This window comes from Gossypium arboreum, chromosome 6 (assembly GCF_025698485.1).
Source record: "Gossypium arboreum isolate Shixiya-1 chromosome 6, ASM2569848v2, whole genome shotgun sequence".
NCBI classification, from domain to species: domain Eukaryota; kingdom Viridiplantae; phylum Streptophyta; class Magnoliopsida; order Malvales; family Malvaceae; genus Gossypium; species Gossypium arboreum.
This window is the reverse complement of record NC_069075.1, coordinates 5,796,082-5,812,240: the sequence shown is the minus strand read 5'-3', so window position 1 is coordinate 5,812,240 and position 16,159 is coordinate 5,796,082. Positions and strand designations below refer to the sequence as shown.

The following is a 16,159-nucleotide window of genomic DNA, read 5'->3' as shown; positions in this document are numbered from 1 at the left end:
ACCCTCAGAAACCATCCATGAAGGAGAAGAGTGAGCAGTCTGCCGTGTTATCCACTAAAGTGTCAATATGAGGCAACGGGAAATTATCTTTCGGGTTGGCTTTGTTTAAGTCTCTGTAGTCTACACACATCCGTACCTTTCCATCTTTTTTAGGGACAGGGACAATGTTGGCTACCCATTCCGAGTACTTAACTACTTGTAAGAAGCCTGCTTCAAATTGTTTCTTGACCTCCTCTTTTATTTTCAACAAAACATCGGGTCGTATCCTTCGAAGCTTTTGCTGAACTAGCTTGCATTTTTCTTTGATGGGGAGCCTGTGTACCATAATGTCAGTACTTAGCCCAGGCATATCTTGATATGACTATGCGAAGACATCCTTGAACTCTTGGAGTAACTCAATGAGGTCCCGCTTTGTCTCTGTGGTAATGCAAGCTCTGATCTTTACTTCTTTCCTTTCCAGTTCATCTCCCAAGTTCACGATTTCTACGATCTCTTTATGGGGTAGAATCTGTTTCTCCTCGTGTTCTACCATCCTTAACAAATCAGGGGATAAGTTACAGTCTCCGTCATCCTCAAAGTCCTGAGATCCTTCTAGACACATATCTCGCTCAAAAGGAGACTCTGAATAAGTAGCAACGTCACTCACATCATTGATATCTGGAGACCTGTTGTAGGTGCGAAGGAAGATACAAAAAATAAGAGAATCTAAGATCAAAGATATGTATGGTATGATCATGAATGAAAGAATAAATGAATATTTGCATGGAATAAGTCAAAATGATGCATTTTATTGAAATAACGATTTCGAACATAAGCCTATTTCACAAGAGGACACTTGTTACTCCTAGGCCTAGAGCAATAAGTGTGTTTTGGACATTACTCTAAGTTAGTTCTAAAGACTACACAAATCTCTTCCACAGTCCAATTATTCAGAATGCTTCCCGGCTCATAGGGGCGAATGCCCGGCAAATTTTCTACCCCAATTCCTTCTTCATATGTGGCGTTGATGTCTAAACTCTCCATCATTCCTTCCAAGATTTCCTTTCCCGACGTCTTCCACTCGGAGTGAATGACCCCTCCAGACACAAAAGTCTTCGATATATGGGGGAAGATCATTGGTTCCCATTCGATTTCTCCCCCGCTCAATCGCGCTCTCCTTCTTTCTTGCTTCTTCTCAAGTTCCTTCTTTCTTTGTTTCATGTCTGGCTTAAACCCTAACCCAAAACGGTCTTGTTTGTCCTTCATCATTGGTACATTAATCCTTCCCTGGAGGTATCTCCCGAGTCCTCTTCCGGGTAGAGCCCCTTTTCCAATAGTTAGCCACAGTCCCATTCTTGTAGTCTCAGATAACCTGGGTATTGGGATCTTATTTCCTTCGGTGATGAACGTCGCGTTCACAAACTCCAAAGGTCGAAAAGAGTACTCGATTGCTTCATCATTTGCTTTGAGATATGGGGCGTCACTGGTTATTGTCGCGATGATGTCTTCTTCAGTATTGATCATCACTAACCGACCTTCAGTCACTAATTTCAACTTTTGGTGCAGCGATGAAGGGACTGCCCCTGCCGAGTGTATCCATGGTCTCTCCAATAGGCAATTATACGAAGGCTTAATGTCCATGACCAAGAAATCTACCTCATACATGCTCGGCCCGATTAAGAGGGGTACTTCAATTCTCCCTATTACCTTCATTTCCGTGCCATCAAATTCTCTCACTACACTTTGGCATGTCTTCATATGGGAACCATCCACTGGCAACCTATTCAGTGTAGATAGAGGTAGGACATTCAGTGCAGACCCATTGTCAATCAATACCCCCGGTAATGTGTACCCTTTACAGCGAGTCGTGATGTGCAAAGCTTTAGTTAATCCTCGGCCCCCTGGCGGTACCTCATCGTCATTGAAGAATATGAAGTTGTCGGCACTTATATTGTTGACTAAGCGGTCCAGTTTGTTTACAGAGATATCATTAGCAACATAAGTTTCATTCAGCACTTTCATCAATGCGCTGGGATGGGTTTCAGAGCTTAAAAGTAAGGCCAGTACCGATATACGCGCTAGCTGTTTGTGTAACTGTTCTACGACACTATATTCGCTGTGCTTTAGAAATTTTAAGAATTCCTTGGCTTCTTTGTCAGTCACTGATTCATTAACAGTTGGTTCAGGCCTCGTCGGCTTCTCTTTCTTTTGTTCAATTGCTAATGATTTTTCTTTAGCCTGTTCAACTTTTGTACTTGGGGTATAACGTCTTCCGCTGCCCGTATAAAAACCCTCATCTTGAACTTCCTCTGATGCATTAATTGGGGTCTCCTCTCCTGGGAATGTCACATTGCAGCTATAGTTCCACGGTACCCTTTTGCTATCCTTGTAAGGGAAAGCAACGGGCTTATGGATCACGACCTTTGGCGCAACTTGTGCCCCGGCTTCATTCATTCTCGAACGTGATATGATAACCATTTGGTGGTTGGCTTTGTAAACACCCTTCATCGATCTTTCTTCGGAGGCACACACATCTATTTCTTCTAGGCTCCCAACATATTTGAAGAATTCCAGCTCTTTATTATCCATCAATCCTTGTAACAAATCCCTGAATTCGCTGTATTTCTGAATCTCGTGATCCTCTTGATCATAGAACTTGCAATAATTCTCCGCTTCTCGAGGTCTGACCCCTGAATTCTATACTATCAACCCTCTTTCCACCATTTTCTTCCAAACTTCCTCCAATGAGGTATTCACTTCTGCAATACTCATCTTAATTTCTTTCCCCGAACTCTCGATTATCATATTTATTCCCTTATCCCCACGGTTAGGTAATGGGTTCTCTGTATTGGATGCATCATCAAATTTCACAATCCCCATGTTGATGAGTCTTTCAACCAATTTCTTGAAAGTGGTGCAGTTTTCTATCGAGTGTCCTGTGGCTCCTGTATGGTATTCGTATTGGGCATTTTCGTCATACCATTTGGGGTATGGAGGTTGCATTGGCTTCAGATAGAAGGGAGACACGACATGTGCATCAAATAAACTCTGGTATAACTCCTTGTACGCCATTGGAATGGACGTAAATTGGAGTTTCTCCCTATTTTGTTTCATGTTGGGCTCTGGTCTGGGTGGGCCCTGCTGTCTAATAGTTGTTGACCTTGGTTGGCTTACAGTGATCGATTTTGAATATGAGCTCACATTATTCACCTCGTGCTCTTTCTTTCTCGGTACTGACCTCTTAGCGTTTTCCCCAGCCTCTATTTTCCCACATCTTATGGCATTTTCTATCATTTCTCCTGACATTACTATGTCCGAAAAACTCTTGGTTGAGCTACCCAGCATGTGGTTAATAAAAGGTACCTTTAGGGTATGGATGAAGAGCATCGTAGTTTCCTTTTCCAACAGAGGGGGTTGGACCTGTGTGGCCACTTTTCTCTATCGCTGGGCGTACTGCCTAAAGCTCTCATTATGCTTTTTCTCTATATTCTGTAAAGTGATTCTATCAGGGGCTATGTCCGCCACATGACCGTATTGCTTCATGAAGGCTTGTGCTAAATCTTTCCATGAACTGATCTGGGCGCGACTCAGTTGGTTGTACCATCTAGATGCGGCCCCAACCAGACTTTCTTGGAAGCAGTGAATTAATAGTTGGTTATTGTTGACATGGCCTGCCATTCGTCTGCAGAACATAGTGATGTGAGCTTCGGGACAGCTAGTCCCGTTGTATTTCTCAAATTCTGGAGTTTTAAACTTAGGAGGGAGTACCAGATCTGGAACCAAACTTAATTCCTTAGCATCGATTCCTCCACGATAGTCTGTGCTTTCTATTTCTTTAAATTTTTCTTCCAACCATCTACACCTTTCTTCAAGCTCACTCGGGAGTTCTACCCTTGTCTTTTCTACTTCTGTTACTTCATTAAGATTGAAGACCACAGGGTGGGTTGGGTTATCCCCCGGATTAGAGCCCGAGCCGGCCTGATAATTCATCGGTGCTGAAACAACAGCCTGAAATGGTTGAGGCCTAATTGTGACTGGTGGCCTTCTTGGGTACATGTCAGGTTGTGTCTGAATGTCTGCTGGGGCAAAACCCGAAGGGTAGGTAGGATCTTCATTATCTTCTCCCGCATTAATCAAAGGGCTTTTCCCTTTTTCTAATCCGCCAGCCAATAGACGAGTTAATTGGTCCATCATGCTTTTCTGAGACTCCAACATATGGTCCCTCATATCTTGCTGCATTTTGGCAAGCTATTCTTGCATACGTGTTTGTAATTGATCTTGCATCTCTTTTTTCATTTGTTCCAATCTCTCTAACCTTTGATCCATTGCTCTTGTTTTTCCTCTTGTACCGTAACGATGTTCCAGTGTAACTGCCAAGATTTTTAGGGTTTTTTGTGAGTTTTAGTGCGTGTGATGCAATGCCGATGCATGAATGCAATGAATGCAATGAATGCAAAAAAGCATTTATTCCAATTCAATTTCATTAGAGTAACTTTTCTAGAAAACAAGTTTCTTTACATAAAATAGATTACATATAAGGCTTGGCCCTGATACTTAAGGCCTTGACCTACCTAAGAAGCCAAGCTAGCTTTCAGCCTCGGTCCAATTCTGACTTGTATTTTAAACTCAACATATCGGCTTGTACTGCTAATGTTTGCAAGTGGTCAGCCACTTCTCGCACTTGAGTCAAAGCTTCGCCCATGACATAGTCCCTGCTCCTGACTTGGTCTTGAGATTGATGAAGTTGCTCCTTCCATCGCTCGTTATTTACCTCGAGAAGTTCTATCTGAAGTTCACGATTTTGTAGCACTGTTTTAAGTTTTTCTATATTCTTTTTTAATTCTTCGATTTTGTTCTGACTAGCTTTCAACTCGATTGTAGAGTTACGTGAGCGATACTGATACAATGACCTCTCTAACTCTGATACCCGGGTCTTTAACCCTTCTTTCTCATTCTGGCTTTCTACCAAACTTCTTTTCAGAGCACCTTCTCGAGCTTGAGCATCGCGAAATTTTTCTTCCCACTGGTTGGCTTTGCTTTGTTCTTCTTTAACTTCATGTCGCCCTTTGTTGGATGTTTTTCCTAACCCAGCAGCTTCTCATTGATCTGCGACTTCTTATAGTCCGTTTTCAAACTGTCCAAGTCCTCTTCAGCCTTGTTTTTCCCTTTTCTGAGTTTTTCAGCTTCTAGTTTCTGGACATCGACATCTAACCCTAACTGCATCTTTTCTTCTTCCAACTGCTCGATCCTTTTTTCTAGCTCCAGACTCTTTCTCTCAAAATCTTGCTTGATGATTTCTAGCTCAGAGGGGATTACTTTTAAGTGCTCTTCTATCAACTGAGGATTCCCTTGATCTGATGTAGGGATGTTGTCGTTAAGTCTCTGATTCCACCATCGGTCGTACTCAGGAGTAGTCATGGGATTGGCAGCAAATTTTTTCATTTTACAAGTCTGGTTCCAGGCATTTGATATCTCGTGAACTTTCTTTTTGTAATTATTCCCTGTGAACACGAACTCGCACTGGGCTAACCCGTATGTTGGTGGTGTAAATTATCTGGATCTGTACTGTCGCAATGCAAGCAGAGGAGCATACCCGACAGCTTCCCATACTCCTAACAAGGGAACCCAATCGAAGTCTCCGCATCGGTATAATATTTCATCAGGAACCATCTACGGGGGTCTCCATTCAACATCTTATTCTTGCAAATTTTGGAGAATCGTCATCTAATTTTCTTCTGTAACATCATCTCACCTCGGTGTAGCCACTAACTCTTTCAGCGGAGAGTAATTTTCAGAGAAGATACGATACGAGACCTTTTCCACTTTCCAAAAATGGTTGTGGAACCAAGATAGCAAGAGCTGTGCGCATCCAATAAATCTCCCTTCACCCGCTCTTCTACAAGCATTCAATGATCTGAAAGTTTCAGCCAAGATTGCGGGTATAGGTGTGGTTCCTTTACCAAGCCTATCAAAAAGGTCGGCAACAGCCTCGTCTACATGCCCCAAAGCTTTGGGGAAGATGACCAGTCCATAAATGCTCAAGGCGAAGACATCTACCCTTTTCTTCGCATCGGGGTGCGCTAAGATTAGATCCCTCAGGTTCTTCCAAGGAATGCATTTACCATCTCCCTTTTGTTTGATCCGAGTTATCACCCACTGTTCGCTCATCCCTGTGATGTTCATCAGCTTTTTTGAAAATGCTGGGACATTAGAAGGTCTGGCATAAATTCTGTCAACCTGAATCTTTGGGCAATGGAGCAAGGTCGTGTATTCTTCTATAGTAGGTATAAAATCTACTTTCCCAAAAGTGAAGCAACTGTAAGCAGAATTCCAATATTGGGCTAGGGCTTGAAACAGGTGTTCATCTACCTTGACATCGAGCAGATAAGGTAAATCACCGTAATGACAATAGAATAGCTGTTTGACCTCGTCATCCCACTGGTCCCATATTTCTTTCATCTCTTGGAGATTATTCTGAGTTACGCTGATCCGAGTAAAATTCCATAACTCTGACACGTACCCTTCGGTAAGACTGTCACCTTTCTCTTGTTGTGTTGTCTCAGCCCATATCCGGACAGCCGCGTTGTCTTCTACTTTATCAAAAAAACCCCTTTTCCATGATAAGCTATCTATTTAGGAACCGAATGCGAATCAACACCTTTTATGATGAAAATGCCATGCAAATACAATCAAAGTAAAACAAAGCAAGTTAGTAATTTATACGCAGTTCAAAGCAAACAAAGAATAATAAATATAGCACTTGCTCAGGTAACCACTAGGGTTTCGGAGTGGCTCTACCTAGGGTGGGTTCTTAAGGCTCGCTACATAGGGTTTGGTTCTAGAATAAGGGTACCTGAACCAGCAGATTCCTCAATCCTCACCCATTATAGGCTCATACAAACCGAGTTCAGTTCAGGGGAATACATTTCCCTATGGCTGCACGGAGATGAAAATCTCACGAAGACATAGGTACGGATGTATCCCGAAAGCGATCCACTATCCTGCATGGAGGTGAAAACCTTACGAAGGAGTAGTTTCTCACTCCCACTTAAAGGGGTGTGACCACAGCGGCCATGCAATGCAATATGCGAGGATATATGCATAACAACTCGAAGCGATTAAAGAAAATAGGAGTAAAATGATGAAAACCGCAAGAAAAACGGGTGAAATGCAATGAAGGGATCGTATATCAAAATCAAAATTTCAATTTTTGACAAAAAGACAAGAGTTAATCAACTTGTGGTTTGACTCTCTTATTCGTGTCTTGTCCCCAGTAGAGTCGCCAAGCTGTCGTAACCAATTTTTAAAAAAAAAACGGGTATCGACTTGGAGAAAAAACGAAAACGGGAGTCGCCACCAATCTTTTTAGGTGTGATTGGATCACCTTGTAAAAGTGGTTGTTTTTAATGAATGGCTTGATTTATTTAAACAACGATTTTGGTCCACGTAAATCAAGAAAATAGGTTTGGGAGTCGGTTACGCACGAGGAAGGATTAGCACCCTCGTAGCGCCCAAAAATTGGTACCTAGTTGATTAATTAATATCTTAGTGTCGAAAATGGAAAGCTTGAAAGACATTGAAATACGATCCCTCTTCGTAAAAATGCTAATTTGAAAATGACCGAATAAATTAAAATAAATGTTAAAGACTCTCTCATCTCGAAGTAATAAAATGTCACGCTCAGTAAGTTAGGACACGACATTTCAAACTTTGAGAATGAGCTTGCCTTTATTTAAAATTCATATATTCTAAAATTTTTTAAAAGGCTATTCAGTTATTTAGGATAAACAAGAAAAGTCGAAACCCAGTAAGTTAGGGCACGTTTTCTCGAATTTCCTAATACCAAATATTACCTTTATTTTTAAACAAATTCTTATTTCGAGGTGACAAAATGTCGTACCCAGTAAGTTAGGGCACAGCACCTCGTACTTCCGAAAATAAGTGTTTTTTTTCGTATTGTGATTTAAGAGGATTATATCGTTATTTAGATTTAAACGAGGAAAACCGAAACCCAGTAAGTTAGGGCGCAATTTTCTCGAATTGTCTAAATACGAAACTTGTTTGATTTTAGAAAGACGTGATTATGTGCGTCGAGTAAAAGACCAATGTAATCATAATCGCATGGTGAAATAAGAAACGAGTTGCAGTATTAACATGCATAATAATAACAAAGGTGGTGATATAAACAACAATTATAATGACAAAATAATATGGATTTGCGATATATTGAGACATATAAGAATAAGCGAATAAACATAATGAAATAATGATAATGAGAACAAAACGAAATAAAAATACAACGATAAAGGAAATAACAAAGCAAATTATAGTACAAATTGGATTTTAAATCGGGGTAAGCAAATAAACATATGAGTAAGTAAACAAACTTATAATAAATAAAAAGCATAAAATAGTAATAAATGGTATTAACAAAATACATATAGATAAAATTACAATAACAATAATGGTAATAAAAATAAAAATAATAGTAATAATAGGACGTTAAGTTGTAACAAAGAAAATAATAAAAATTGTGATAAGAAAAACATGATAGTGAAATAATAATAATAATGTTAACAAAGATACAAAATGATAATAAGTAAAAATGCCAATGAAGATAATAAAAAAAACAAAGAATAGTAAAATAGTAATGTTCATGCGTAAATATAAAGATAGGTATAATACATAAAATATAAACATAAATATAAAGAGAGAAATAAAATTAGATAAGACGAATATAAATTAAGATATAATAGCAATAATAGCAATAATAATAAATATTGATAATAAACAATAATAAAAGGAATAGAAATAATAGTAATAATAAGAATATTTAATAATAGGAATAATAACAACAATATAATATATACATGAAAAGTAATCGATAATAGCACAAATAATAAAAAAATAATGAAATTAACTAATTTAACATTAAAATAGTTAAATAATAAAAATGGATTAAATTGAGACTGAAACAAATTATTAAGTACAAATTTAGATAAACAAAAATGATTGCAAACTGAATTAAAAGTGGAAGGACTTATTTGGCAAATAACCCACTATAGTAAAAACGCGCGAATCTCAGGTAAGGCGGGTCGGGTCGCACGGGTATGGCCATTGCTCTGGCGAGGTTTCAGTCCGATCGCCACCGTGGACCACCGCCGTCGCCGCCTTCGCCGGCCACCGCACACGGTGACCGAAAAATATAAAAGGTACGTCATTTTTTATATTTTTTTAAATATTTTTTTTGATATAATCTAATATATTGTATAGGAAAAGATAGATTCAAAAATAGAAAAAAAAAAAGAAGAAGAAAAGAAAAGAAAACCTTAGCCCGATTTTGAACCTCCTTTCTATTTCAATTGCTTTCGTTGTTCTTTTTGCTTTGAATTGCTGCTGTTTTTATTCAATGTCCCTCCTTTGTATTGATGAAGAAAAAAAAGGTCCTTTTACATTGTGTTTTGATGGCTTTTATAGCCTTGTTACATGATTTATTTTATATTATCTTTCTTTTCTCTTCTTTTTGTAAGTGCAAGTGGAGTGGTGGCATAGTGGTGTAGGTGGCCAAGGTGGGTGGCCAACAAGGGTGGTGGAGTAGGTGGGATTAGGGTTTTCTTTTTCTGATTTTTTTTTTGGGGTTGGGTTAGTGTTTTGGGCTAAGGGTTTTGGGTTTGTATTGGGTTTTAATTAGGTAGTTGGGTTATGTTTATTTGGGCCCAAAATTGGGCTTGTACAAGTACTGCCACTAGATCACTGTATTTAACTAATTTCGATTCTCTCACTTCCCAATCTCCACAATTTTGGTATATCACCAACGCTGAGTCCCCTTACACCTCTAAGATTTCGGCGTTTCATTCAATAGCTGCACGATGTCCGATGATACAGGCCTCTTATTCCGCTATGTTGTTGGTACAGAAGAAATTCAGCCTAGCAGTGAATGGATAATGGTTCCCTTCTGGTGATACTAAGACTGCTCCAATACCATGCCCCAATGTATTCGATGCGCCATCAAAGCTCATCTTCCATGACTTCTCTTTGGATGACTCAGATTCTTTTCCCGTAATGCATATCAAGTCTTCATCTGGGAAATCAAATCTCAATGACTCGTATTCCTCCGTTGTTCGAATTGCTAAAAAATCATCTATTGCACTCCCTTTTATCGACTTTTGGCTCACATAAATAATGTCGTATTCTGATAGTAGGATCTGCCATCGTGTCATTTTTCCTGAGAGTGTAGGTGATTCCATCATGTACTTTATTGGGTCCAGCTTTGAAATTAACCATGTCATATGATACAACATATATTGCCTGAGCCTCCGAACTACCCAAACCAAAGCGCAACATAAATTTTCAATTGACGAATACTTTGCTTCATACTCTGTGAACTTTTTGCTAAGATAGTAGATCGTCTTTTCTCTTTTCCCTGACTCATCATGTTGCCCCAGTACGCAACCCATTGAATTTTCGAACACAGTCAGATACAATATTAACGGTCTTCCTGGAGTTGGCGGTACTAACACCGGGGGACTAGACAAATACTGTTTTATCTTGTCAAAAGCCACTTGGCACTCCTCGTTCCATTATCCCGGATTATGTTTTCAAAGGAGTCAAAAATTGGGTCACACTGGTTGGTAAGTTGAGCAATGAGCCGAGCGATGTAGTTCAACCTCCCTAAAAATCCTCTGACTTCTTTTTACGTGCGCGGATGTGGTAGTTCTTGTATGGCTTTTATCTTATCTGGATCAACTTCAATGCCTCTCTCACTGACGATGAAGCCTAGCAATTTTCCCGAGGTAGCCCCAAACGTACATTTGGCCTGATTGAGCTTCAGCTGAAACTTTCTCAGTCTTTCGAACAACTTCCTGAGGTTCCCAACATGCTCTCTTTCCCCCTTGGATTTGGCGATCATATCATCGACGTAGACTTCTATTTCTTTGTGCATCATGTCATGAAACAACATCACCATGGCCTTCTGATACGTTGTCCCAACGTTCTTTAATCCGAACGGCATCACCTTATAACAGAATGTTCCCCACATCGTTACGAAAGTAGTTTTCTCCATATCCTTAGGAGCCATCTTTATATGGTTATAACCCGAGAATCCATCCATGAACTAAAACAATGAATATTTGGCTGTGTTATCCACCAATGTATCGATGTGTGGCAAAGGAAAATTATCTTTAGGACTTGCTCAATTCAGATCGCGGTAATCCACACACATTCGTACCTTGCCATTTTTCTTCGGTACTGGGATTATATTAGCTACCCATTGTGGATACTTGGAGACTTGTAGGAAGCCAGCATCGAATTGTTTCTTGAATTCTTCTTTTATTTTTAACAGCATTTCAGGTCTCATTCGTCTTAGCTTCTGTTGAATGGGTTTGCATTCTGGTTTCAGGGGAGTCTATGGAGCACTACATCCTCATCCAATCCTGGCATGTCCTGATACGACCATGCAAATACATCTTTGTACTCATGAAGTAAAGCGATCAAATCATGTTTGATGTTGTCTGAAATAGAGGTCCCAATATTCATTACTTGCCTCTTTTCTTCATTTCCCAAGTTTACTGTCTCAACAGATTCTTGATGAGGTAGAACCTGTTTATCTTCTTATTCTACCATTCTTAGTAAGTCAGGAGACGAGACATAGTCTTCAACATTTTCTTCAGCTTCGAACTCTCCTAAACAAATAGTTTTCTCGAAATCGATTTCAAGATTTGTAACAGGTTTGTTCATATCGTTGATATCTGAGCACCTGAAAGTTGAATGGAAAGGAAAACTATAGAGGAGCATCAAAGTATTGGGACCAACAAGCATAATGGCATGATATGAGATATATGCAATGACAGGCTGTGAGAAGAGGGAAAAAGTATGAAGTTAATGAGAATGAAAAGACCATGACAAAATGCATCTCCATTAATGTTCATTTAAATGATAAAGAGCAAATCATAAGCTCTTACAAAAGAATCCCTACTATTACTTAGAGACACACAAAAAGAAGAGTGTTAACATTGAGCATTACTCTGGAGAAGACTTAGAAACTACAAGGAGATCCACAGCAGTCCAATTGTTCAAAATGAATCCAGGAGGACAAGGGCGTATCATTGAAACATCTTTAATTGCATCATTTCCTTTGTCAATGACATTTATACTGACATTCGAAAGACCCCTTTCAATCAATATCAGCGTGCTTCGTTGATTATCTTGCCTGGGGTATATCATTCCTGCAGATGTAAATCTTTTTGACAAAGGAGGGTACGTTATGGGCTCCCTTCTAATTTTCAGCCTAAGGCTCTTGCAATCCGCCTTTCTCGATCTTTCTGCAACTGTTTTCTTCTTTGTCGCATATCTGGTTCAAACCCTAAACCGTATCGAGCCTTGTGGGGTACTGATTTTAGTGCTCTAATTATCCCTTGTTGATATCTTTCTAAACCTTTTCTTGCTCGGGCTCCCTTTCCTATAGTCAACTCAATTCCCATTTGGGTATTCCTTGACAGCTTGGGCACAAGAATTTTATTTCCTTCAGCAACGAACGTAGCATTGGTGAATTCGAAGGAGCGAAAGGAACATTCTACTGCATCTTTGCTTACTTCGAGGTATGGTGTATCAGTAGAGATAGATGCGACAATGTCTTCCTCACCCACGACAGTGACCAAAAGACCATCCATAATAAACTTCACTTTTTGATGGAGAGATGAAGGAACTGCCCCAGCAGAGTGGATCCAAGGCCTTCCCAAAAGGCAATTATACGAATGCATGATGTCCATGACCTGAAACTCGATGTCATATATATATGGGCCCACTTCTAGAGGAATTTTAATTTTTCCCATGACTTCTCGTCTTGTCCCATCGAATGCTCTTACTGTAGAGTGACAAGGCCTCAGATAAGATAAATCAATTGGAATTTTAGAAAGCGTAGCCAAAGGCATGGCATTGAGTGCTGACCCGTTATCAATGAGCACATTCGGTATTATATAACCCTTGCAACGAGTTGTGATATGTAATGCTTTTACGGAGCCCCTACCATTTGGCGGTATTTCATCATCACTGAAAGAAATAAAATTATCTACGTCCAGGTTATTCACCCACCTATCAAGTTTTTCAACAGATATATTGCTTGCCACATAAGCTTGACTTAACACTTTCAGCAAAACATTCCGATGTGGTTCTGAATTCAACAGTAGGTATAATACCGAGATTCGCGCCGGTTGTTTGCTTAACTGTTCCACGACATTATATTCACTATGTTTGATGAACTTCAAGAATTCATGTGCTTCCTCTTCATTCACAAGCCTTTTAACTTCTTATTCAGATGGAGTCTCAAGTTCTACCTCGGCCTCATACATCGGTGCCTTTCCTTTTTGCTTCAAATCATTAGTCTTTTTCATTGGTTCGACCGTTTTAGAATAACACCTCCTGCTGCGGTTGAAGTGTCCTACTTCGTCAACGTTTCCGGTTGTGACTTTGGATTTTTCACCTTCAGGTATGATAATGTTGACATCATATTTTCATGGTACTGCCTTGTTATCTTTGTAAGGGAAATGAGAATGTACTTCAATTATCATCTTTGGTTTCACTTGCTCCTTTTTTGCATTATAATAAATCACCAATGGTCGATCGGCACTATAAGGGAAATCCGATGATTGATTATCAGAAGTGCATACTTCTCTTTCATCGTCTTCTTTCATTTTGTTAAAGATCTCGACTTCCTTGTTGTCTATCATGTCTTGAAGTAGTTTTCTGAATCCTTCACAAGACTGGATGTCATGCCCCTCGATCCCATGAAAATCACAAAAACACTTGAGAATGCTATTGGGATGACAGAACGGCCCCTTTTCAACCATTACCTCACAAATCTTTCGCAGCGGTATCTTTATTTTAGAAACACAACTTTTGGCACGCCTTCTATCTTCTTTTGTCACCGCGTTCATGTTCCCTTCAGTGTGGTTAGGGAGCGGATTTCCAACCGTATTGCCTGCATCATCAAATCGTAGAATGCCTGCATCAATAAGACCTTGAACCCTCCTTTTAAAGGCCAAACAATTTTCTGTAGAGTGCCCCTGGTTTCCAACGTGGTACATATAACTAGCATTAGGTTCGTACCATTTCAGGTATGGAGGCTTTAGGGGTGTCATATAATGTAGGGATATTAATTGTTTTTCCAACAGTTTTGGGTACAGCTCTCCGTATGACACGGGAATTGGGGTGAACTGGGGTTTTTCAAGATTGGATCTTATCGGTCTTTGTTCATTTTTGGGTTGGTTTTGAGCAGGCATGGTTTTTGGTGGGAACATGGCAAATGGTCTTTGGTTATCTGTGGCGTAGACGGGGTAAGGAGGAGGTGCTTGATAGTAAGGGCTTTGGGGAGGATAATAAAAGTTTGGAGGCAGGTGATATCGAGGTCGTGGCTGGGTTAGGTAAGGATTAGAAGTGTGGTGGCTCCCAATTCCCACCATATGGGTTTCTCCTTCTTTTTTCCTTATGGGTGCTGCCCTTTTCGAGCTCTCAGAACCTTCCATCCTTCCACTTTTGATGGCATTTTCTATAAGTTCCCCGGATATTACAATATCTGCGAAGTCTTTTGTGGCACTTCCTACCAACTTATCATAAAATGGTGCTTTCAAAGTGTTGATGAAGAGGACCATTATTTTAGTTTTAGTCAATGGGGGTTCTATTTGAGTCGAGATATCCCTCCATCTTTGCCCGTATTGCCTAAAAGTCTCCATCGGCTTCTTTTCCATCATATGCAGAGTTAGCCGATCAGGCACCATATCGGATACATGCTTGTATTGTTCACAAAATGCTGACGCCAAGTCCTTCCATGATCGGATCCTTTCTCTATTGAGTTACTTATACCATCGAAGGGCTGATCCGACCAAGCTGTCTTGGAAACAGTATATTAGCAATTTATCTTCATTCACGTAACCAGTCATCTTTCGGCAGAACATGATAAGATGCGCTTTTGGACATCTTGTGCCACCGTATTTTTTGAAATCTGGTACTTTGAATTTTAGAGACAGAACCAGATCGGGCACCAAACTGAGCTTTTTGGCACTCAATGCAGAGAAGGCTACAGTACCTTCTATCGCTTTGAGTTTTTCTTCCAAACTCTTATACTTTTCCTGAACATCATGATCATCCATTTTCAACCTGGCTATTTCTACCGGATCATCCAAATCTGGAACATTGGGATTGGTAGGATTAGCTCCGGGGTTTGTTACGGATATACCTTGCCCTAAATGAGCAGGGAGTACGGGTCGTTGCTCCAAGCTTGCAGGTTCTCCTCAAGGACATTTTTTTTACATTACATGTGCATGAGGTGGAGTGAATCCTAGGGGATAGAGCGGATCCTGATCATGATTAGTTCTTGGCTGAGGCTCCATAGTGTCAGGGCTCTGCATAGGTCATTTTCCTTTGACCAAAGCTATCATCATCTCCATCATTTTGGCCATCTGATCTCTTTGCTCGAGCGATTCCTCTCGAGAGCTCAACATCAGATCTCTTGCTTCCTGTTGTGACTTGGTCAACTGCTCTTGCAATTCTCTTTGGGTCCTTTCCATCCTTTCAATTCTCTTATTGAACTCGGCTTCTATAATTCTAGCTTTTCGGCGCGTCCTATAAGAATGGCGTGATTCCAGACTTGGAGTGTCGTAACTGCGGTTTAGCCTCAGTGAATGATTATGGGATATGTACATGCAATGAATGGATGAATGAATAAATGACAAATGAATGTTGAATAAATGACGAATGAATGTTAGTCATGAATAAATATGCAAGAATTTTGGTGTTGATTTCAAGTAGCCCCATACTTAGGCATTTCATTTATCAAAAAAGTCTATTACAAAATGTTTCGTCATTTTTTTTTTATTTAACAGTTACACAAATTTCCTAGCCACATCGCCTTATTTCTTCACTCGCTCTAAGAACTCTGACATGCTTGATCTTTGGCTCGAAGGGAATTGGCAACTGAGAGTTTCGGCTTCATCTGATAATTGCACAACTTGCATAGCTGCCTTGCAGATTTCATTGATAAAAAAGCCGAGTAGCATTTCCTTTTCTTGGAGAGCTCTTTCGTAGGTGTGAGTGTCTCTGTCGTACTGTCTATTCTTTTCTTCCAAAGCTTTTAGAAGAGTATCGAACTGTTGCTGACGAGATTGCAGCATATTTTCTAGATCTCGTA

General features: G+C 39.9%; 1 protein-coding gene across 1 annotated transcript; it reads right to left on the bottom strand.

Moving 5' to 3' along the window:
- Nucleotides 1-13,487: 13,487 nt before the first annotated feature.
- Nucleotides 13,488-14,750, bottom strand: LOC108485274 (uncharacterized). The gene has a single exon (XM_017789103.1). The coding sequence runs from the start codon at nt 14,748-14,750 to the stop codon at nt 13,488-13,490; it is 1,263 nt and encodes a 420-aa protein (XP_017644592.1).
- Between the last annotated feature and the right edge of the window lie 1,409 nt (nt 14,751-16,159).

Bases quoted from the DNA above. Each gene is read 5' to 3' on its own strand.
- LOC108485274 (XM_017789103.1), bottom strand. From the start codon at position 14,750: ATGGTGCCTGATCGGCTAACTCTGCATATGATGGAAAAGAAGCCGATG.